The following is a 24,595-nucleotide window of genomic DNA, read 5'->3' as shown; positions in this document are numbered from 1 at the left end:
CAAGGATTAAACTGCTAACGTCTACAAATTTGAGTATCCTACCCTTAGGAGTGTCAGTTATTCATGATGTATAGATCCTCTATTGAACAGTGCTACATTCATGCTCATTGAATTACATAAGATCATGAAGAGTTTTCTTCAAATTATTAAGTATCTTTGCAGAAGGGATCTAATAGTAGACTACATCTAATTAAAAACTGCTGACCATTTCTGATCTTATTTTTCATGATATTTTGTGGGTTTGCTTTTGGATACCATATTTACCTGCTCATCGGTATTTCAAATGCTTTCAAAAGTTCTAGTCAATTTAATAAATGTTTTTTTTTTCTTTGTTGTTGAATTTATTCCTTATATTTGTCTCCAATAGACAAACTACAGATTGTTAACTGGATTACATTTAATTAATTTTGTGTGCAATGTAAAATTAAACTTAAACTTCCAATTAGTAAACACCATCAGCAATGGAAGTCTAAATGATAATGTACCAAATCAACAGTTACATGAGTATTAGGCATATGCACTGAAAAATCAAACAGCAGGAAAACAACAAAAAAAGCAGCTAAAAATAATTCAGATGTAGAACAATATAAAACCAATGCCTCTTTTCAAACAGTCTAAGGCAAATGCACCGAAAACTCAGAATGCCAAGCGGATGTTTAGAAATGACTAACACAAATGACTAGAAAGTTGGTTACTTCTCAACATCTATTTTCACCCTGATTTCAATTTTTTGACAACTCAAAAAGAATCACTCTTGTTGACTCATGTAATTTTTTATTTGGCTTTAAAGCAATTTACTGCTCTATAAATACAGCAGGCAAAGTTCAAACGTAAGCAAGTTGCATTGTCTTTAGGTTCGATCCATGTGAAATCATACAGGCCATGTTGCTCACTATTTTTGATTTTAAAATTTTTTTTCCTGTCAGTTAACTATTATATTGAGAGTCTGAAACGGTGGTTTAAAAATTTTTAAACCTTCAGAACTTTTTTGGCAACCACTTTTCAGTAGCAGTGGAGTCCACATTTCATAAAAATAGTAATTTACAAAAACTCTTAGAACTTTTTTATTTATGAATGTATCAAAATAATTTAAAAACCATTAGAATGAGCAGAAAGTGACCTAAATTTCTATAATAGTTTTTTTTTATTATTTGATAAGTTTTAACAAACATGTGTAACATTGACTAAAAATAGGATTTTCCACGTGAAATTTCATTTTTAGCATAAAAATATTAGTAGAAGGTAGTAAGACTCACTCTTACTTTTTTCCTCTTGAATAGATATCTTATAGAACTATTCTCAGAAGCAGTATGAAACGTCTGAAGCAAGTCCATTTTTTTTATATAGTTAGGCAACTTGCCATCTTAGAGAAAAAAAATGTCAAATTTAAGATTCAATATCCGAAAAGGGACTGAACGAAAATCTATGAAAATTTAACTGTATAACCTTCATATAGCAGTAAACATGTGTCAAAAGTTTTATATTTGATCCCTTAATAGTTTTAGAAATATGGAGGCTTGGCATTGACTTAAAAATCACATTTATTTTCACGCCAAGAAATCACCATAATGCAAAATTTATTCGACTCATTATATCAGTTGCTGTTTTGTAGTATAAACTATCTTTTTACACTTAATGTATGAAATTTAAATTCACTTATTTACAAATTTTACTCTGCATTAACATCAATAAAATTTTGCTTTTAAATTTTTCATAGCCTCTTATTGTGGCCATTCTTTTTCAACAAGTTCTAATTTCCGCATGATTAATTATACAAAGCATTAGCGTGTCCGGCATTTCCCAGTCACTGATACTAAAAGTGTTTAATAAGTGTTGAATTCACTGTCATCATTACTATCATTTTTTATGTTTTCTTCTTCAGTTTTTTGAACAAATAATTTTGTAGCACTTTTGGGACAGAGTGATTTACCTGGAGTTAAATCAACAGGCAGATTTGTAGGCTTAGACAAGTGTTTCAAAACAACTATTTCATTGAATATTCTATGTTTAAGCAACTTCTGATCATCTTCTGACAATTCAGTAACTTTCTTAGTCACTCTTTGGTGATCTTTTATGCGATATTACTCACTGTTGAGAACACACACATAACAGTTCATATTGGAAAATCAAAATGTATATAAATCATAACTAAACTGAAATTAACACATAAATTAACCTTTTACAAGATTATCTAATGAGTTTTCTTAGTAAAAAGCAAACTAAGTGTATAAGGAGCAAGTAAAAACATGCTAATGTATTCAATCATTACTAGTAAGATGTACATCATTTAAAGCTACAGTTTATAACATGATATAATCATTCACTGGTTAATTTAAAAAAAAAACGCACTGTGATAAATGTATGATATGAGACTGGAGATGTAATTTTCATAGTATTCTCTTGTTGTTTGTTTGTTATGTTCTGAAATGTTTATTGGTTATTCCTTCATAAATTGCAACTGTCATTGCTGCACATTCCATTTTATGAATTTGAGAACACGTTTTTCGTTCTTTTGATAGCAATGAAATGGAAATCTATCATGTATTAATTTGCTCTTTCCATATATTATTTAGCTTCATATTAGAGAGAGCTGAGTTCAAGTAGTCTACCTCCTTTACTAAAAATTAGGTTTTGTACATTAATGAGGATTATTTTAGCTTTGTGTTACATTGTTATCTTCAATATGAACTCTAGTGAGATAACAAGATTATCAAAGAGTGTTTTTGAAAATGATAAGTATGCATTTGTACACTGCTCATTAAAAGTACACAATATAGAGCAGAAATATTTGTTTCATTCTTCTAAAAAAATTAGATTTACAAGTTTAGACACATGTTTTATGCACTGTCTTACTATCAAAGCACAGGAATTTGTTCGAAAATTTGTTGTCATGTACGTAGCAGTTGATACTTGTAAACTGTATAGTGAGACATTTGAATTATTTTGTTTTTGTGAGGGGAAAGTAAATTTAAATATCCTACATTATGTGTAAAAAGGTTAGTTTATACCATAAAACAGCATTTGATATAATGAGTAGAATAAATTTTGCATCATATGATGATTTCTTGGTGTAAAAATAAATGTGATTTTTAAGTCAACTTTGAGGCTCCATACTTCTAAAACTATTAAGGGATCAAATGTAAAATTTTTCCCACATATTTACCGCTATATGAAGGTTATACAGTTAAATTTTCATAAATTTTGGTTCAGTCCCTTTTCGGATATTGAATCTTAAATTTAGCATTTTTTTCTCTAAGATGGCATGTTTGACTAATTATATAAAAAAAATGGATTTGCTTCAGACGTTTCATACTGCTTCTAAAAATAGTTCTATAAGATATCTATTCAAGGGGGAAAAAGTAAAAAAAAGTGAGTCTTACTTCCTTCTACTAATATTTTTATTCTAAAAATGTGAAATTTCATGTGGAAAATCTTATTTTTAAGTCAATGTTACCTACATTTATTAAAACTTATCAGAAAAATAACTATCATAGAAATTTATACCATTTTCTACTCTATCTGATGGTTTTTAAATAATTTTGATACATTCATAAATAAAAAAGTTCTAAGAGTTTTTGTAAAGTGTTCTTTTAATGAAAAATCTATTTCGCAGCTACAGAAAAGGGGTTGCCAAAAAAAATTCTGAATGTTTAAAACATTTTAAACCACAGTTTCAGACTCCCAATATAACAATCAAATAACAGGCAAAAAAATTTAAAAATAAAAAATAGTGAGCAACATTTTTTTCTTTTACTGTATGATTTCACATGGATTGATCCTTTATTAAATCCATACTTTTTTCTTTTTAATAACAAACTAAAATTGCATGCTAGTATTTCATTTGAATAAATCATAGGATTAGTACTATCAAAATAAATAATAAATGAATAATCACATAATTGCATAAACTGTCTTCCTCATATTTAGAATGTAATGCTAGCAAAAAAAAAAAAAAATTACAAAATCGAAGTAAGTTGTGAAAGGAACACATTCAAATGTTTCAAACACAGCAAACAATTTGAGTAAATCAATAATTATGAAATTAAAATCAAAATAGCATTAAAATTCACTTCTGAAAATCCAACTTAAATAATAATAAAAAAAGTAAAGTGAATGAAATAATAAATGTGTTATGTTTTTCTTGCAAAATTGTTTGGCTTTTTTTTAAAAGCTTTTATTTTTAAAAGTGGAGTTCACCCCCCCTCCCATCTTTTTAATATTTTTTTAGATTATGAAAACATTAACACATCCTCTTTTTCTTTGGTTTTTTTTTAAAAAGTTTTCAGATTATATATCTTAAGGCTGCATCAGTTTAATAATGGCCATTAAAGTAATGCATAAACAAATTAGAGATTAATAAAGTGGAAAGTTATTTGCACATACAAAGAAAATTTTTAAATTTAAAATAATTATTAAATAAAAACAAAAAACCCGGCTGCGTAAAAACTAAAAAAAACTAAAAAGAAAAATGTATAAGCCCAGTAGTTTAGAATGCTATTAAGTACTACTGAATAACTGCACCATTGAAATAGTTTTATATTCGTACACAGATAAGACATATCATAAATTCAAAAACAGAATAGAAGAATCAACAGTCGGGGCCCATTCAAATTTTACGGGGTTCCTTGATTCAAAAAGGAATGGACCCTGTCTGTTGACCCTTCTATTCTGTTTTTGAATTTATGATATGTCTTATCTGTGTACGAATATAAAACTATTTCAATAGTGCAGTTATTCAGTAGTACTTAATAGCATTCTAAACTACTGGGCTTATACATATTTCTTTTTAGTTTTTTTAGTTTTTATGCAGTTGGGTTTTTTGTTTTTATTTAATAATTATTTTTATTTTACCCTTTTTACTTAATTTTCATTGGCTTAGTTTTTATGATTATAAGACTCGCAATCTTGTCATTTCATTGAGAGAGTTTGTATCGTGAGGTTTATTAAGTAACTTGTGGTGGTTTAAACTACAGATAATTAGTCTCTCTAGCGACCTAACTCGGCTTAAAGCTACATGTGCTTGACCTATAGCAAAAATGCAAAAACTAAGTCAATCACAGCACAGCTATATAAACAGCCTGTATAACTCATGATGACGCGAGCTAGCAAACATCGTTAGTCAAATCTTTCTCGCAAAACTAAACAATCCTGTCGCGAAAGTACACGTAGCGAAACTCAGTTCCCTGAATCCCGACAAAAAAATGAGGTGAAAGTACATCCGGAGCGATGGTGGAAGTCCAACCCACCGTCTCAAGTGTGAGAAGCAATCGCTTAGACCACGCCGCCACTGAGGCATCCAATTAGTAGACGCTAGTAAACAAAAAATTCAGGCAGTAAAAGCTACCTGCATTTGCCTCACGCTGTGTCGCACGCAGGTAGTGAGCGACACAGCGACTGCGTTCGACACAATTCCGAACTAACAAAATGGTAACTGGTTGTTGATATGGAGAATTTTGATGACTGTCATGTGTTTAGTGACACTCCCAAGGTTAAGACAAATCGGTTGACGTAAGAATTACCAAAATTGGCCAAGGCGTTTAGCCTGTAGACCGCCACATAGAAACGGACATACATAGACTGATAAGCACATTACCCTCCTTTGCGTCCTGCACATGCAGTTGAGTAAAAAGGCATAAATTAAACAATGGAAGAACTGTTTTCAACAAAAATGGAACCCTATCAAACAGAGGAACTCTTGATGTTCAATAATACCTGGGACAAAACCTCATCATAACGTCCCCATCTCCTGTTGCGGCTGCTCCACCAACATCTTGGTCTACATAAGCTCCAGAGCCAGGAATTGGAGAATCACCAACTCTTCTACATTTAGAAAAAAGCGAAAAAACACATAAATGTACAAGAATGAAACAAACCATAAATTAACATGTGGTGATGATAGATGTGGTCAACGTGAAGTGAAGAGGGTTCTCTCCTTTAGCTTTATGTGTAGAACAGACCACAAATGTTTGAGAGGGAGGGGAAATAGTTGAATTATTATAGTTTTGCTCTTTTGCACATTCCCTCTTTCTAAAAGATTTATGCCTTGCTTTTTATTCAAAAGTTTATTCAAAACCTTAACAAATTGTATTTTATTCATTAACACAACAGAGCAATTCATAATATAATAAAAGTTTTAAACTCTTAATTAAATTCAAATTCTCGTTTCAGGATAATGGTATAAAAGAGAACATAATTTTTCAGAATGTTTTCTAGCTGTTTGTTTTGTACGTGACCTGATCATGAAATGAAGTGATCCAAAAATTTAGCCTGACTTAAAATATTTAAAAACAATGTGCTTGGAAAAACAGTGAAAGTGCAAAATGTTGTGTACATGTCTTTTCTTTTAAATTCGCAACTCACAACATAAAACGTTCAGGCTGGCTGGCTCTCATTTAAGATGGGACTTTTTTGTTCAACATGTGAAAAAGTTTTGGTGATTAAAAAAAGCAGGGGAAAAATTGATAAGAGTGCATTTTTTGTTTAAAACAACTGAACAAAGTGACTCATAATTTACACTTAGCTGTGGGAAAAGTAGCACCAACCTTTACCTGTTTTGTCAAATGAAGATAGGATACAGCCTTACACTTAAAATTTTTAGTTTGAAGATAAAATCCCAATATCGACCAAACCTCATCGACACCTGTCGATGAGGTTAGCTGTCATATTCACATGAACATCTACATTGTTACATTTTTTATATATTGGGATATAAAAGCAACAAATTATCAAAATGACATGTTACATAAGAAAAGCTGCCACTCCATACGCAAACTTGGCTTTTCATATGGAGACATGACATAACTGCCTTGCGAAACATCTTTATATAGGTTTAATATCTTTCCTTCCTCAAACTGTAAACATTGTGTGGCAGCGACACTGTTATGGATACAGTGCATCTCAGGGAATGCAAGGAAGTGTCTGAAAACATATATGACAGATATTGGAAGGCCAGAGAAAAACTACATGACTTGCAGACTGATTGACCCTATTAACTTTTTATTTGTTTTACATTTTATCTTTTTGGACAGTTACAGTTTATATTTGAACATTTTATCCCTTTGTGTTTTTATATTTTTACAATTTTTCAATTTTAGATGTTACTATATTTGTGCATTTTCTCTTTTTATATTTTTACAATTTTGAAATTTTGGATTTTATGTTTTATAATTGTACATTTTCTCCTTTTAAATTTTATATTTTTACAATTTTTTAATTTTACATTTTTTACAGTAGTCCCTCATTTTATGCAGGTTTATTTTACGCGGATTAAGATTTGATACCTTTATTTTATGCGGATGAGTTTCGGTTTTAAGCGAATGAGGCGATGCATACAGATACATTTTTCTCCTCTTTTGAAATCCAAACTATTAAAGATTTCAGATCACGCATAAAAAAAACTGCATTTTGGCATGCTAATAATCAAACTTGGGGCACCTGAAGACATTTTATGTGATTGGTTCAAGAGCTCTTTCCAGAAAGAAAGTTACTAAACTCACACAGTTCAGAACTCACTGGAAGAGCTTTTTGGAGTGACAAAGGAGGCCAAAATCAACGAGTATACTGACTTTGGTGAACACGACTAAAAACGTTCACATTGAAATTTTTGAGCCATTCCTAGACAAGAGAAATGATCTTTCTGATTTGTTAGTGAAGGAAGATTCTATCATGGAAATCATGCAAGTGATCATGGATGTGTTAATGCTCTGCAAAGAATTACAGAGAAAAATTCCTAATGACTGCCAAAAGACTATCATAGCCAGCTCTTCTTTATAAACAGAACACAAATTTACAAAATTAGTTTATGTTTTCTTCATGTATGTGCATAAAAATTGGTATAAGTACACATTGAACTTATTATACAATAAGTCATTACTAGAACGAAGTATTTTGTTATCTATGGAACCAAACCCCTATTTTAACATTACTATTATGTCTCAATTTATGCGGTTTTGATTTACGCAGCATTTCTGTGGAACGTAATTCCCGCGTAAAACGAGGATCTACTGTACTCTACTTTTTCCTTTTTTTACTTGTTACATTTTATATTTTTATAGCATACTTTGTTCCATTTTTATATTATACTCTCTCTTCATGCTGGGAAACTTGAAAATAGTTCCTATGGTACCATTGTTTGGGCCCCTAAAGTAGGGCATCAAAACATCAGTAAAATAACCCTCCTGCTTCCAAGTTATTCATAGTGAAGTCCTATAGGCCAAAAGGCTTTCAGATTAGATTTGTAACAGCTAAACTCACTGCATACGATATAACAAGATGTTTTTCACAAAAAAGAAACATTACCAGAATATTAGCTAAACAGGGGCTAAACTCTTAAAGACAAGTCAAAGTCCTCCACCAGTGGTCTCCCTCAAAATACTGGCCACCATCATTATTTGGATATTTATTGACATTCATTTTTCTCACTGTTTACAAACATGTTATTTGACGCTCTGATTTGTGGTTATGAGCAGAGGCTGTTGGATTTAAGTTAGGTTAGACCCCATGAAATATTTGCAAGCAATGCAGAAGTCTTTTTTGCATTATCTTTCATGGAATCCAGCAAATCTGGATTTGAATCTGAAAATTAGAGAACATTAGGTTTTAAAAGGACGCCTTTTAGCTACACCGTAGAGAGTTTATTTTATGTAGATTTGATTATACACAGTTTAAGATTTGAGTGCTCTATTTTGTTTTACATGGATGAGTTTTGATCTTACGTGGAAGCAGCATTGATGACAGATAAAATTTTCTCCTATAAAATAAAACTCCTGAGATTTCAGTCAGCATACAATGAACAATGTTACAGTCATTAAAAAGAAGGATGCAACCAAGTATACCAACATCAATGACATGCAAGTAAAAGCGTTCAATCAGACATTCCTTGACAATGGCAAATAAGGCAGTGAGAAGCAAAGAGATGTAAGTGGACATTTTCAAGTTTTGAGTAAAACACGTATAAAGTAGTGGGGTTAGGAAGAATTTCACTGAAAATATTTTCTAAGTTATACCCTATAGCAGCACTCACCTGGGCTACTTGTACAATCTCTTGCCCCAAGACGGAGGAGATAATCACCTACCATTTGTACAGATTATCTCCAAATTTGTAATTCTGGCACTTGTATCCCTTTGCTTTTCACTGCCTCAAATGATCTTTTGATTTGTTTGTGAAGGAAGATCCTGTCATGGAAGTGATACAAAACACCATAAAAATCATAAGGCCTTACAAATGACTACAACGAAAAATGCAAAAAAAAAAAAAAAAAATACTGAGCAGTCTGAAGAATGAAAACAGAAGGGTTTTCTAAGAAGCTCAACTATGAAACATGCAGTTTATCATTAATCATTTGGGTATAAAACAAGAATACCTGCCCTGGTATTTTATGAATAGCTCCATTGGAAGATGTGCCTGCAGCAATTTTCTTATTTTTATCAATAACAATCATTCCAACAGTGTCGTGATTATATTCACCATACTTAATTTTCACATTATTGTCACTCAAAGACTGAGATGTGTTACACCTTTTATAAGGACCACAGAAATGCTTTGGATCTGGCATCACATTCTAAAAAATTGAAAGAAAAACAGATAAGTGAAAAGTGATAAGTCCTTTCACTCAATGACTTTTTTTATATAAATTCAACAGAGAAAAGAAAATTTATATATATATGTATGTATTTATATATATATATATATATATATATATATATATATATATATATATATATATATATATTTATAAATATATATATATATATATATATATATATATATATTAAGGTACTCCTCGTAATAAACGATTAATTCGTATATTATAGTATTCAAACCGTGTTACACAAGAGTTGTTATGTATTTTTTACTTATTTTTAAAACTAATTAATCATAAACATGTTATAAATTATGCAATATGTATCATGTTGCACAGAAACTGTATCATACAAGACTTTGAAATAATATGAATCAAGGAATGTGTACTAGGGGGATTGGGAAAAAAGAATTTTGTTTTTCGGAATCATGTTACCTTTCAAAAGTTGCAGTTTGGTATCCTTAACCGAGGAAAAATTGAAAAACGATTCTAATTTGACATCTTCAATTTGCCCATGAGGCTGAAAATTTGAAAAAATATGCTAAAAATTAAAATTTTCAGAAAATAATAAAATTAGTTTTTGTATTAGTGTATTTTGTCACAACGCAACAGTCATAAATTTTCATTATATAGCGTAGTTTGTACCTAAAAAATATTTTACAGCTTTTCATAAGATCTTTAGTTTGAGCATTTGCCTTAAATTGAGTTTCAAATTTCAGGAGATTTTAGTCCAATTTAAGGCGTATGTGGAAACGAAAGATCTTACACTCTTGAACAAAAAAATTGAAGCACCAAGAAGCAATCATCCGATTTCTTTGAAATTTTGTATGCATGAGAGTTTTGACCAGATATACAAATGATTAAAATTTGGTGCCCAATGAATTAATAGTTTGATCTCCAGCGCATCCGAACTGCGCATCCAGCAGATGTATATAAGGAGCAGTTCTTCAACAGTTGTTAAAAGTTTTGTTTTGATTGCGATTCAGATCACTTTTCAAAAACTTAAAAATGCCCCACCGCATGGTTCGTGCTCATTACGAGCAACTGTCAGAGTTTGAGAGAGGTCATATCATTGGATTGAAAGAGGCCGGTTGGACAATTAAAGAATCCCTTGTCATTTGAGTCAAGGCGATGTGGCAATTCGAAGATGCTGGCAAGGAAGGGTGGAAAATGGCAGAATTCAGCGTCAGGATTGTAGCGGTCGACGTAGGGTCACAACAGATCATGAGAACAGAGTAATTGTCCGATCAGCTGTCACAGTGCCTTCTTCATCTCTATCAACCATCAGAGGGTCAACCCAAACACTAGTGTCCATCATGACCATTTACAGACGGTTGAGACAGCAAAATCTACGCTCGCACCAGCCGTTACATACTTGCATTGTGACGCCTGTACATTGCTGAGCCAGGTTACAGTTGTGCATGGCGCGATCTGGTTGGAATGATGATGACTGGGGACGCATTGTCTTTAGCGACGAATCTCACTTCTAACTGTGTCCTGACGATCATTGAAGACGCCTTTGGAGACACCCAGTGCAGAGGGCGGATTCTGCTTTCACATTTGCATGCCTCACCGGCCCTCGACAAGGCATTATGGTCTGGGGTGCCATTTTCTTTGATAGCTGGATCCCTTTGGTCGTAAGTTAAGGGACACTTACTGCACAGAGGTGCGTCAACGACATGATAAGACCTGTCTTGCTACCGTTCCTTTTGAAGTACCCTTGGCTAGTTTTTTGGCAGGACAATGCCAGACCACATACGGCACATGTTGCTGTGAACTGTGTGCAAGCTTGTCAACACTTCCTTGGCCTGCCAGTTCACCAGATCTCTCTCCCATTGAGCATGTCTAGGATATGATGGGAAGGCGATTGCATGTGGCATGGAATGTTAATGAACTCGTTCGACAATTGGAGTGAATTAGGCAGGAAATACAGCAGGACAACCATCCGGGAGCTTTGTCGGTCTATGCCACGCTGTGCTTCAGCTTGTTACCAAGCTAGAAGTGGGTCAACACCTAATTGAACTTGCTACTGTAACTCTGACATAAATTATTCAATTGTTCTGAGAAATTTAATCATTTACTATTCTGTACATTGTCTTCTTACCCACCAATTTTTGTTTCAATTGGACCACTCCTTCTTTTTGCTATATAAAATATTTTTTAGGTTCAACTTCGATATATACACACAATTTATGGCTGTTGCCTTAAAAACCCTAATTTTATTATTTTTTGTAAAATTCAATTTTTAGCATATTTTTTCAAGCTTTCAGCCTCATGAACTGAAAATGCTATCTTAGGTTGATTTTTTTTTTTTTTAATTCTTCCGCATTTGAGGATACAAAATTACTACTTTTGAGAGGTAACAAGATTTCGAAATAAAAAATCGTTTTTTCGAACCACCCTGATGTGTACCATGTTATACAGAAACCTAGTTGCAAATTTTATAATCGTTGAAATTTTGGCTCAATAAACATACTAACAAAAACTTGGAACCAGAACATACAATTGCTCACTAATCTAAAATTAAGAGTTGTTATAAAGAATGCAATTTAAATATTTTACACACATACCGCAAATTAAAACTATTTCAAAATAAGAAAAAACTTTCTTAATTTTTTTTACTAAGAACAAACTAATTTTATTAGACACAAAATATATATATATATATATATATATATATATATATATATATATATATATATATTCATTTGAATTTTTGGCAACTTGAATTCAAATTATGTTTTTCGCAATCACAAGCGTGTGTGCGTATGTATGCGTGTGTTTGTGTAGGCGCGTGTGTGTGTGAGTGTATGTATGCATGTGTGTGTGTTGTGTATGCAGTGCTTGCTGTGCGTGTAGGGGTTTGTGTGTGTGTAGGCATTCATGTGTGTGTGTGTATGTAGGCATGTGTGTTTGTGTCTGTGTGTAGGCATGAGTGTGTGTAGGTGTGAGTTTATAGGTGTGTGTATGTATGCGTTTGTGTGTAGGATATGGACACAACCTGGAGACGGTTTTCTCAAGAGGAGCAGCATCATGAGGCGGCTGGTCGACGGTGATGCTGCAGATGGTGCTGGCGGGAAAATAAAATCAGCGTAACGCCAAAAACAGTCAAATGAGAATAAGCAATCGTGATTGCTCAAAAAAAGTAAGCTATTAATTGGAATAAAGTTTGTCTAAGCAACTACATCAAAACAAAATCTTTACTAATAATGAAGCTGAAAGTCTGTGTCTCTGGATGTCTGTTATGCACGTAGCACCTAGACCGCATACAACTAACAGCGCCGAACAAACTAACAGAAATTCCCATTCTTTTGACATACTATCTTTATATATATCTATTATGTAGAGGAATATGGGACAAAGTAAAACAGTTAAAATCACATAACTTTTTCAAAATGATCAAGTTGGAAATTAGCTTTTAAAATAAAAATTGCGGTACATAAAGAAAGAACAATATATTTTACAATAAAACTTCCTTTGAAAAATTCTTTTTATTTTTGCACCTTCAAAAAAAAGTTTAAAATTTTAACTTTTTTTTTTGATGGGGCAAATAGAAAAAAAAATTTATTCATAATGAAATGTTTTCTATTCAATTACTAAAGATATTTTCTATCAAATAAATGAATAGAATGAATGAAAAGGAAATGAAAGAATAAACATAAGTTAAAAAATACGAAAAAAAATCAGTTATCAAATAATGAATGAACAATAAAATATTTGAATGAATAAAGAAAAAAAGGAAATATTAAATGAAGGAACAAAAAAGAAATAATTAAATAATGAATATGCAAGTGATTTCATAAAGGATGGAAATAGTAAATGAAATGACCTATTTCACTTTGCCTTACTTACTTGACTGACTGTACAAAGCATTTAAAATAAGCTTAATATTAAGCAACCAAATATTGCACTGAATATTAGTAGGTTTCAACTAATATTTGAAATGTTAATAACAAGAGCTTTATCATTTAATGGAAGCAAAAATAATTTTTGACTCAGTAGCCTTACTTTCCAATAATTAGGTTGACAATTGCCTTCTTTCCATTGCTCCCATTTTTTAATAGAATCTGGAGTACTCAAATTCTCTTCTTTAAATCCCATTTTTATAGCAAACTCAGTAGCTATGAATTCAAAATAAGAGAAAGAATTAGAAAGTTACATTGAAAGCACATAAAAATGTAGAACACTGAAAAAAAAATATAATGCTTCATAAGTTAACTCAAATTATTCAAGCTACTAAATTATTTTTTTTTTCATATCAAATACAGAAAAATAAATTTTTAAACAAATAAAAAAAAAATAATAAAATAAATATTATATTAAAATTTTAATTGCAAGTAGTAGCTTGATCAAACTGCTAATCAAAGACTACAACGTTATATATAAATTGAGAACTGCCACATGAATTCTAGAATTCGATGATTACTTCAATGAAAACTACAAAAAGCAATGCAAAGCCTGCAATAAAGACGGATTAAACTAATTCATTTGAATGAAAAACCCTAATTCAAGTATTTTAATTTTTTTAATGTAATCAATCTTCGTTAACACGAACTCAATGGGGATGGCAAAATGATTAGTGTTAACCAAATTTCGTGCAAACTGATTTCAATGCTTTCCAGATTTGTAGCAAACAAACCAAAAATTTATTTTTACATAGAAATTAAAATATATTAATACAAAAATGCACATACTAGCATTTATAGTTATAGTTATCTTATATTTAGTAAGAAACTTATATTACGTCAAATAAACTAGTATTTATTAAAGAAAATTTGTCAAAATAGAAGAATATCTTGATCTGTCATTACATCCACGGTTAAGGCTTAGTCACATATGTTTACATATTAATCTTCAAAGAAGGCAGTCTTTTTACCAGCTACTTTGAACTGCTTTAAATTGAGTATCATCGCTACACGAGCTCGGATACCTAAGTGGTATAAGCAACAACAACACACAAAATCCATGCATTTTTCAAGTATCACATGGCATCTAGATACCAATATATAGAATAGATCAACAGGAAATTCACATTAACTCAAAACAGTCAATGGCTTTTCAGATAATTTCTCTATAAAAGTGCTTTTTTTTTTTGTCTAAAGCAGGATTTTCTGTAACCCATCTTTGTCTTAAACAATTGAATTAACCCTAATTTGTAGCTTTATCTGAAGAGAAATGACAGGTATTTTGTGTAAAGCAAGTTCGTGTTAACAAGGTTTGAATTTTTTTTTTTGGAAGAAATATACAAAAACTTATTGTTCAAACCCACTGAATTGGACCTTAATGAGCAAAAAACATAACTTTTCCTTTTGAAACTGCAGTTTTTGGTGAACTTTTCCTTTTTCAAGTATCTTTTGAAAAAATTTGCATTCCAATCACTTACAGGACAAGACTAAGTATTATATTTATCGCAATGAAAATGGTGGGGAGAAAATGCTGCAATAATTCCTTTTTGAAAGATGCAAAAAGCAATTCTTTTTACTTATTTATCTATTCTTTTTCCTTGCAGACAAAGGAGATGATAAATTGTGTGTGCTTCGTTTTTATTTTTTTTTTTTTTTTCACTATCATAAACACAAATCTGTATTAATATAATAATGCAGAAAAACTCTAATATTATGAAATTTTGTCCCCCTACTACACTTCAAACCTTGCTTGTTATATTAAGGAAAATCTAATCCATCATCATTTTTTTTAAGTAGAAGCAAGCAGACAAGTTTACTTCTAAGAAATTATATAAATTATAAAAAATCCATTTAGAATTGAACAAATTTCAAATAATTGATTCAAAGAGTAAAAATTGTTTCCTTCTAAGCAACTTTATATCATTGGATTTGTAAATTACAGGAAAAATACATGAAAATAGGATACATTCTTCTTTCTACAATTAAAAAAAAGGAAGAAAATTCACTGAAGGAGAAATATGACCCTTTAACTCAGCAGAAATGGGTAAAAAAAACAACCGAATTCGATCACTAAAACTGTAGAAAAAAACATTTGAGACACTCATTTTTTTTTCTAGAAAAATATGTTTCCTTTTACTGCATACATTTTTTTTTTCACTCCAAACATCAGTAAGTGTTTATTTAAGCGAGTATTAAATATGAGCAAAATTTTTGATAAAAATTGAGTTGGTCACATTGAGGGCATGATTTCAGAAAAAAGATTAATTACACTAAAAAAAACAAATAACGAATTTTCTGTTCCTCAAAACAAAATGGGTTCTAATAAGGAATGTGTCTCCCCTAACTTGAATTCATTGGTGGCATCGATTTTCCATGCTGTTTATTAAGTTGTAGGACACCGGAATAGGAAGCGAAGACCAGACACAGAATAAGCTTTGTTCCAGCTCATGTTACAACCTTGGAGGAGAATTTAAACAGCAACCTGTCTGCCAAGATAGTCCCAAAGATGTTCTATCAGATTCAGGTCCGAAGATCAAGCTGGCCATTCCATTCGTTCCTCAAGATACTCCTCAACAATCCAAGCTCGGTGAGCTCGTGCATTATCATCCATTAGAATGAAGTTATTACCAATAGCACCAGCACATGGGCAGACATATGGATCAAGGATCTCATCCCGATATCTCAGACCAGTCAAAATTCCTCCATGGAACACATGCAGGTCAATGTGACCACCGAGCCAGATCCCCGCCCAAACCATGATTCACCATCTCAATAACTGTGTCTTTCAACAGTGTTGGATTGATGGTATCTAGAGTGCTGTTCCCTCCAGATCAGTAGACGCCCTGAATCACTCTTAAATGTAAATCTGGACTCGTCTGTGGACAGTACAGAAGCTTCGAAAAACCATGTACCTTAACTTTTTGAGGCAAGTGTACTTTCCTTTCCTGTAATTTTAAAAAATGTTTTGAAACCTCTCTTCTGTAACTATTTTTCAAACAGTTACAGATGATACAAAAGAAAAAGCTTCTTTTAATCAGTACATATATGTATAAACAGTTAGAAATTTGCACTAACACAAACCTTTACAAATTTTTTCTTGGAAAAATCACAATGCAATCACCTTGATGCCCAACAAGTAGAGTATGGTTAGTGTTTTCTAAAACTCTTCTAGCCACTGATATAGCATTTTTGATGCGTCGTAAATCAGCAACAGCACCAACATCATGAGTAGATCTAAAATTAAAATTTATAATTAGTATTTAAATAGAACAAGTATTATGAGGAAACCATAGGATTATAAGTGATTTACCCATCCATTATCATTGCATCTAATGTTGTTTCACCACTTTCATCTGGACTTCCGCCAAAACCAACAGTAAAATCGCATTGCTCTCTTTCACACTGAGAACACCCTTCTTCAACAGCATCTAATGCAGATCCTCCTTGCTTGGAAATGACATCCCAGGCTAAAATAAATATACAAAACAAGAATTAAGAAAGACCTGCAAAGTAAACTTCATATTCAAGTACCTCTCTGTCACATAATTTATGGTACAAAATGTGAGACAAGTAATCTGCAATGTACTACATCTCAAAAGACTATTGAAGAGTAAACTCAGTTGATAAGCTTGGTTAACATATTATTCCAAAGTAATTGTTTAAAGATGAGAAACAAGAATACACAGCAATTAAATTCTTTAAACGAAACTACTTACACAGTCACTGAATATGAGGGGGACAATAAGCCTGAGTTATTGGTTAACCACTAATTTTTTTAATCAAGACTATAAAAAAGCTGGGATATTGTTTTCTGAAGTAAAGTTGGTGAGAACAAGTCTCTTGCTCTTATCACTGACAAATTAAGCCTCAAATATCATGACTGACACTTAATTTTAATTAATGGTAAATTAAGGGATAGGGTTTTGAAGTTTTAAAAAAGAAATTTTTCTTTTTTGTTTTGGCTTTTAGTTAAACATTTCAAAAATATATTCCCAAAATCTCAAGTCGTTTCGAGCAAAATTCTCTAAGTTATCAGTTTCCACTCCTTCAAACTGTAGCTCCGACAGCTGTCAAAGAATGCAGCAGTTCTGACAGCTGCAGACACTCAGGATGTCAGTGCTGCTTGCTTGGGGTTAGTTAAATATACTATAAATAAATAATTAAAAAAGAAGATGCTGAGGAAATCCAAGCTGCTACAGAGACTAGGCTCTCTATGGAGCTGGAATTGAGGCTTTTTAGATTATAAAACTTAAAACATGTTTTTCTCAAAACCACTTTTTTAAAGTCTGTATTCACTCCCATTTTAAAACCAATTGACTGATTCATTTCAAGTTTAGTACACACATTCTGCACCCATATAAAAAATCCCCCCCCCCTACGTTGAGTTTGAGTTTTTTTATAATTTTTTTACTAAAAAAATAGCGGAATTTTTTGTGAAAAATAGCACTTTTTACTTCAAATGGCCACACAAAATTTTAAAGTCAAACAAAAAAGACCTGAGAACATAGGGAGGGGAGGATAAATTAATATTTTTTGACTAAATTAAAATAGAATTTGATTTCAGCTAAATGTCAGCTGAGATACAGTGAACACCACAAATCGACTTTCTCCAAAGGTGCTCAGGAAAAGTTCTGCCCGGCTTGTCTGTGGATATTTTTTTGATCAAAAATATTCTTAAAACCATACATAATAGTGCACAAAAGGTTTTAATACAATTAATCAAACCATTCTTTAAAAAAAAATTCGTAAAAAAAAGTGAATATTTTTTAATGTAGGAGCCCAGACCGGGGCGCCCTAACAACAGACTGCCTTGAGATAGCTGGAGCAGCCGGCGCCACCGGGAATTAACATATACCATGAGTCTGCGCGACAAGCGGGGAAGAGCCAAGAGAACGAGAATAAATGGACGCGCTGGAAAGCCGCCCGAATAGTTTCGCTATGAAATGCCGTGGTTAATAATGTAGAATTGATCTTTAATTTCATAATTGTAAATAGCTTTGTATATAAGTTCTAATATCAATTAAAATTTCCTTGTGAGTATTAATTGGAATAATTCGTTGAGAGACAAAGTCTTTTTGTTTCAAGATCAGAACCCATCGTATCCCACATTAATGCTGAATATTCAATTTAAGCCCGCTTCAAAAGTGTTAAGCAAGTGAGCAATAAATAGACATGAGAGGAGAACACTCTGATGGACCCCAATAGTAACAATGTTCTCCTATAACTGAAAGTTTGAGAATAAATAAGAACATTTTTTATTAAAGAAAATACAATTAATTTTTCAAAATAATATTCATATTCACCATGGTCAAAACATGGACATGAAAATTTTTTTAGCCTACTCACTTAAAATGCAAATTTTCTTTTAAGAAAAGCAGTCAGATCGACATTTTCAGCCAAGATCATTTCTAGTTCAAATGCTATAACAATTTTTTTAAAGGTATTTTTGAGAAAAATAGATCCATAAGTGAAAGAATCACCTTTTATTTTTTATATTATGCCCAGCAAAATATAAATTTCAAAATCAAATATCTTTGCTATCAGAACTATGGAATGTTTCATCTTGCTCAGATGACAGGTGACTCAATTTTGAACTAGCATCTCACAACTGTTTTTGGAACAAAGTCTCATTTTATGACTTCAAAAGTTTAATAGTATGTGCCACAAATGCTAATCCTGCTTTATTTCTGTAGAGAGTCAATTTAATTACTCTATATATTTAAAAGTCTTCACAGATTTACAATATAAGTTAGTTCAGTATTTCAACTTAAAAAGTGCTTTCAAGTGCTAAGCACATTGAACAATTTTGAACAAACGTTAAAAAAAGAAAAAAAAAATACAGAATGTTTCCAAGAACATAAAGAATGAGAATGTTTCACTTTTAATTTTGAATTTAGTTACTTTTTCTTCCAGAAAAATCATTAAAACTGCCTGTTTACAAATATTAGCAATATGCTTACTTCCCAAAATATAATTGCAACTTTGTATTTTTGAATAACTTCTTTTACGCTTTGACAGAATTTCTCAAAGTACGGTCCGTGAGTGTCTACTATGTTCAGATCTAAAATGATATTGCTTGTTGCAATTTTTTCCCTCTCTAAAAAATCTGTGATCACTTACACATTTTGTGAGCGAGACTACTGCACTTAAAAGTCAACTTTTAGCTCTGTAAAAAGTTTTATACAATTTTTTAGAAAAGTGTAAAAAACACAAAAAAAATAAACATAATAATAATAAATATACAGCAAAAACAATAAGTTCTTTGTTTAAAATTTTTTGGGCAGGAACTTCCCGAACAAAATGGCTTTTATTTGTACATTTATACTAGATTTATAATAACATTATGGTTTGATTTATTCCAGTGACAAAGCTAGAAAAAAATTTCGAAGGGGGGATTTATGGCTAATTTTAGCTTTTTTCAATGGTTGAAAAGGAAATGTTTCTCGAGTTTTCATAGGCATAATCTCAATATCCTCCCCCCTCCCAATCCTTCTAGCCACTGATCCTCAAATAACAAGTAAACCAGAATGGTATTTCTGATGGACCAACTCACCCAATCTTGTGGTGCTGCCACCAGAAGAGAGGTTCTGGGGCCAATCCCTCCCAGATCCCTTGGTTTAACGCATATTGCAAATCCCTACATATATGGGTGTTTATGACCAATAACCCCATCCATAATTTCTGGCTCTGCTAGCACACCAATCTTCACAAAAATAGCACCAACAATTATCATTATTTAAAACTTTTGGTAGTTTCTTGAAACTTAGTATTTTATTTAAGTGAAAAGTATAAATGTTTTTATATCTTGCACAGGCCCGTGTCCAGGATCTCATAAAGGAAGGGGTTTTGGGTTCAATGTTTAATAATTCTTACCTGCATTGTCAGGAAAACACAACAAATACCTATAACTCATTGTCAAGTGTGTCAGTGTGTCAAATATTTCATTTCTGTTAAATGGTCACATTGATGGGCCTAGCGGGGAGGAGGGGGTGCTAATACGAAAAAATCAATTATTGCATTTTATATGCAGTAGAACCTTGTTTATCCGGATCTCCGGTTTATTCGGATCAAATTTGTTAAGTTAAACAAAAATATATTTACTTTAACAATTATTTTAAACTATGATTGCAAGAACGAAACTACATATAACAGGGGTCTGTCCAGGATTTTTCACAGGGTCCGTTTTTTGTGAAAAATCAAATAATTTTGTGAAAAATGAATTAATTTTGTGAAAAGTCAAAAAATTTTGCAAAAAAAAAAAAAATTTTTTTTGTTAAAACGAAATTTCAGAATTTAGAGATGGTACAAACTGCATCAATTAAGCTTAAAGTTAAGTGTTTTCCTCTTCTATGATAAGAAAATCATTCTGGATTTTTTTTGATATTTGGCGGGGGGGGGGGGGGGCATCGCTCTTTCAAGTATCAATATTTATCTACCATTCTACATTATGTTAAATTATACTAGATATATTTCTGTACAGTACTTAAAATAATTGTAACAAAAATATAACTAAATAAAATAAAATTCAGAATAGGGTTCAGCATTCAACTCTTAAAAAGCACAGAATTTCGTTTAAAACTTATAAATTCCGTGATATTAACGAAAATAAAAAGATATTTCAATTGTTTACCTCTTAACAAAGCGTAATAATCATCAAAAATTCGAAAAATCGTATTCCCATAGCGGATGCAAAGAGATCGCAATTGTCAAAGTGAAGGCATCAAAAGTATAAATACGGCTTGTAAAAGAAATATTTTTGATAAAATTATTTTAAAATTGCATATTAGAGTCCTATGATAAACATATCATTAATATCTGTGGACACAGTTGACCCCCCCCCCCCCCAAAAAAAAAAAAAATAAATAAAATAAAATAAATTTTTGACTCATAACAGAAAATGGAATTCTGCTTTAAAAACTTGAAATGAGAGTTCTAACAGAAATAAAGAGACTTTTCATTTATTTGAATCCTAATAAAGCGAAGTTAGCTTGAAAAAAGAACAAAATATAATTCTCATATCGGATGTTAAAAGATTGCATTTTTCAAAATGTAGACATCTAAAGAAAAAAAACGGTAATTAAAAGAGTTTATTTAAAGTTAATCATCCTTGTTAGCATCGAAAAATCAAAACCCATATAATTTTCTCCCAAAATAACAATTAAACATCGAACCCGCACCATAAAATTGCAAATATTGACAAGCCCACAAAATGATGAGAATATTTTCTAATTAAGTCATTATAAAGGTTCAACGCCAGACACTAAGTGGTGATAATTTTGAAGTTGGTAACCCTATTTGAAGCGATCATATTTTTTCCTCACCCTTACTATCCCTTTGCAGTTCTAAGTTCATTTCGTAGATTTATATATTATTATTGTTTATTAAATCATGAGGGGAGAAAAGTGCTTACCAATGCCTTTTCAGAAAAGTTTACAACAACACCGCTACTAATTAGCTGTGATAAAACAAACAACCATTATATTTATTTGGCAGTAGCAATTATTTATTACTTGCAGGAGCATCGCAAGAGTGCCCTTTTTTTTTTTCAAAATTAGCCGATTTTGTATAAGCTGATCCCTCTAATTTGACTTAAAAAAAGGTTCCAAAAATTATCGGTTTATACACAGAAATATGCGTTATTTTGCTTTCAGATTTGCTCTTTCAATAAACAATTTGTGAAAGATCCGATCTTGTTTATCAGAATTCTGTGAAGGGTCCGTTTTGTTTGATCGGGATTTTGTGAAAGGTCCGTTTTGTTTGATCGGATTTTTGTGAAGGGTCCGTTAACCAACCCAAATATTCTCTGGCCAGACCCCTGTATAAATACGCCAAATATTCCGGTTTTGTCTCGATTAAATGTAGAACTCTTGCATACAACATACAATAAAGTATAGTACTCATTTAACAAACAATATGGCGTACTCTTGAATTGTCAGTCTGAAGCCACCGCAGCTGAACCATGAATGATGAAGTATTTGTGAGAAATGTTACTATGAAGGTTTTTGGTAGAAAACATTGTTTTTTTTGCTGTAGTAAAGGATAAGTCTGCTTATTTGAGAATGTTTTTTGCTTATTACTCGAGGTATGCGGATTTTCGTTTATTCAGATTGCTTTTGGGCCCAGTTAGTCTGGATAAACGAGGCTGTACCGTACATGTAAGGACAGTTATGAAACCCACCTTCCAGGAGGCAAATTCTGGCTGTGCTAGTAGTTTCAGTATTTATTCATTTTATTTCTTGTTTAGATGCAAACTTTATTATCTGTTTACTGCGCGGTACATTGCAACAAGTACTATAAACAAATTCACAATTTCTTTTGTAACATACTATGTATTCAGGATTTATATTCTAGGACAAGCAAACTAAATAAGAAAGGGTTCATTGCATATGCAAATTACATTACCAAAACGAGATTACAATGCATCTTCATAGCGGCAACATTCATCTCTTTTTGTGAAACGACCAAGTCATCATAACCTCCTTATGAAAAGCAATATTAAGCACAGTGAATGCTTTGTTTGACAGCCCATTTAACGGTTCCTCCATCACTGATTTTCAAAATATGATTTAAAAATGCTGTACACAAAATTTAACATTAAAGTTAGCTTTAAGCCAGCTGTGCACTTTTCTTCACTTGGTTTTTTTTTTATTATTTTTTCTCCAATGGGAGGGGTTTAACCCCTAAAACCCTCCCCTTGGACACGGCTCTGATTCCTGCAATAGATGAAGTAAAGGTGAAAGCACAGACAAATTAATCTTCAATACAAGATGCATTCAAAATATTCAAGTACTGATCAAAGGAATTTAACTGCAGTTTTGTTAATTAATTTCATATTATAATTGTTCAAATATGAAATTTGTCAATAAAACTTTTTAAAAAAGAGTTACAGCTTTCAAAACAAAACTAACTTTATAAAAAAGTGCAATTTGTTTTAAATCGTGAGGCGAAATGAAAGAGTTACATGCAACATATTCGTTGCCTGGACAGAACATCAATGGTTCCGAGAACATTATTTTAACATAATTGATAAAAAGTAATAAACTATTTTGAGAAGTAAAATTCATTTTAAGAAAGGGACAAAACAGATAAATGCATTTCACCTATTAATTTAAACCCACCTTTTGCAGCCGCATTGGTGAATTTCCATGTATTAATTACGAGAGGAATGTTAATGTTTTCACTCATATTTACAAAACTAACAGCGAACAGAATGACAGTCAATGAAAATCTGAAAAACATTATGTTATGAGCTGATGCCGGCAGTTTATTTGTCAAGGTAAAAATGAAAAAGAAAAATTTAAAAAGTTTAATGTACTTTGTAAGTAAACAAATTTATCTTCATAATAGGCATATCGGCATTATTCCACATGACCCAAACATTTGTTTGTATTTAAATATCAAAACATGCCACAATAATCGATTTTGAATCGATTACGTTCGTTTATCGATCGGTACCTACCGGTCGAAGTCGGTGAACGTAGCTTTAGAGTCCCTTAATGAAAAGGACTCTACTTTTGATGAGCCTTAAGAAAATAAAAATAATTAAAGGCATCGACAGAGAATAAACGATTATTTATCTTCTTCCGTTGCCCTGACGTTTCTTTGTAGTTTTTTGAGCAATCACGATTGCTTATTGTTCTCACTTGACTGTTTTGGTGTCCTTCGATTTTATTTTTTGATGTTCCTCCAGATGCTGCTCCTATAGCGAAAGCCGTCTCCAGGTTGCATCCATATCCTACACACACGCGCATACATACACAACTACACACACACACACGCACACACATATACACACAAACATACACACACATACACCTACACACATACAACTACCAGGCGCGGATCCACGGGAGGGGAACTGGGGGAACGTTCCCCCTCCAAAATCCCAAGTGTACCTAAAAATTTTCAAAAGAGAGTACGGGAAAATAATTCCGTTTTTCAAAACTTGAACTATAAGAAAGGCGCCAGAAAAAGTAAGGAGAGAATTTCAAAAGCGGATCAAAAAAGAGGAACTGCTGGAATGTCCCCCCCCCCCACACACACACACACTTTAGAACGTGAACTAAGGCACCAGGAAAAGCAATTAGGCAACAACAGAAACGGATCCAT

At 32.0% G+C, this 24,595-nt stretch overlaps 1 protein-coding gene across 2 annotated transcripts in view; it reads right to left on the bottom strand.

Annotated features, from left to right (window-relative positions):
• The window catches only part of LOC129231387 (N(4)-(Beta-N-acetylglucosaminyl)-L-asparaginase-like), a 31,752-nt gene extending 7,862 nt beyond the window's left edge, over positions 1-23,890 (bottom strand). Inside the window, exons 1-7 of one of the 2 annotated variants that reach the window (XM_054865686.1) lie at positions 23,802-23,890; positions 23,605-23,714; positions 16,797-16,953; positions 16,608-16,720; positions 13,590-13,702; positions 9,367-9,560; positions 5,713-5,820 (exon numbers count right to left, since the gene is read on the bottom strand). In XM_054865686.1, coding sequence (XP_054721661.1) covers positions 5,713-5,820; positions 9,367-9,560; positions 13,590-13,702; positions 16,608-16,720; positions 16,797-16,953; positions 23,605-23,671 — 752 coding nt within the window. In that variant the 5' untranslated portion in view covers positions 23,672-23,714; positions 23,802-23,890. Of the gene's footprint in view, positions 1-5,712; positions 5,821-9,366; positions 9,561-13,589; positions 13,703-16,607; positions 16,721-16,796; positions 16,954-23,604 lie in introns of both variants that reach the window. The other variant, XM_054865685.1, reaches the window with a different exon arrangement.
• Between the last annotated feature and the right edge of the window lie 705 nt (positions 23,891-24,595).

The sequence above is a fragment of the Uloborus diversus genome, chromosome 10 (genome assembly GCF_026930045.1).
Source record: "Uloborus diversus isolate 005 chromosome 10, Udiv.v.3.1, whole genome shotgun sequence".
NCBI classification, from domain to species: Eukaryota; Metazoa; Arthropoda; class Arachnida; order Araneae; family Uloboridae; genus Uloborus; species Uloborus diversus.
This window is presented reverse-complemented; position numbering and strand designations above follow the sequence as displayed.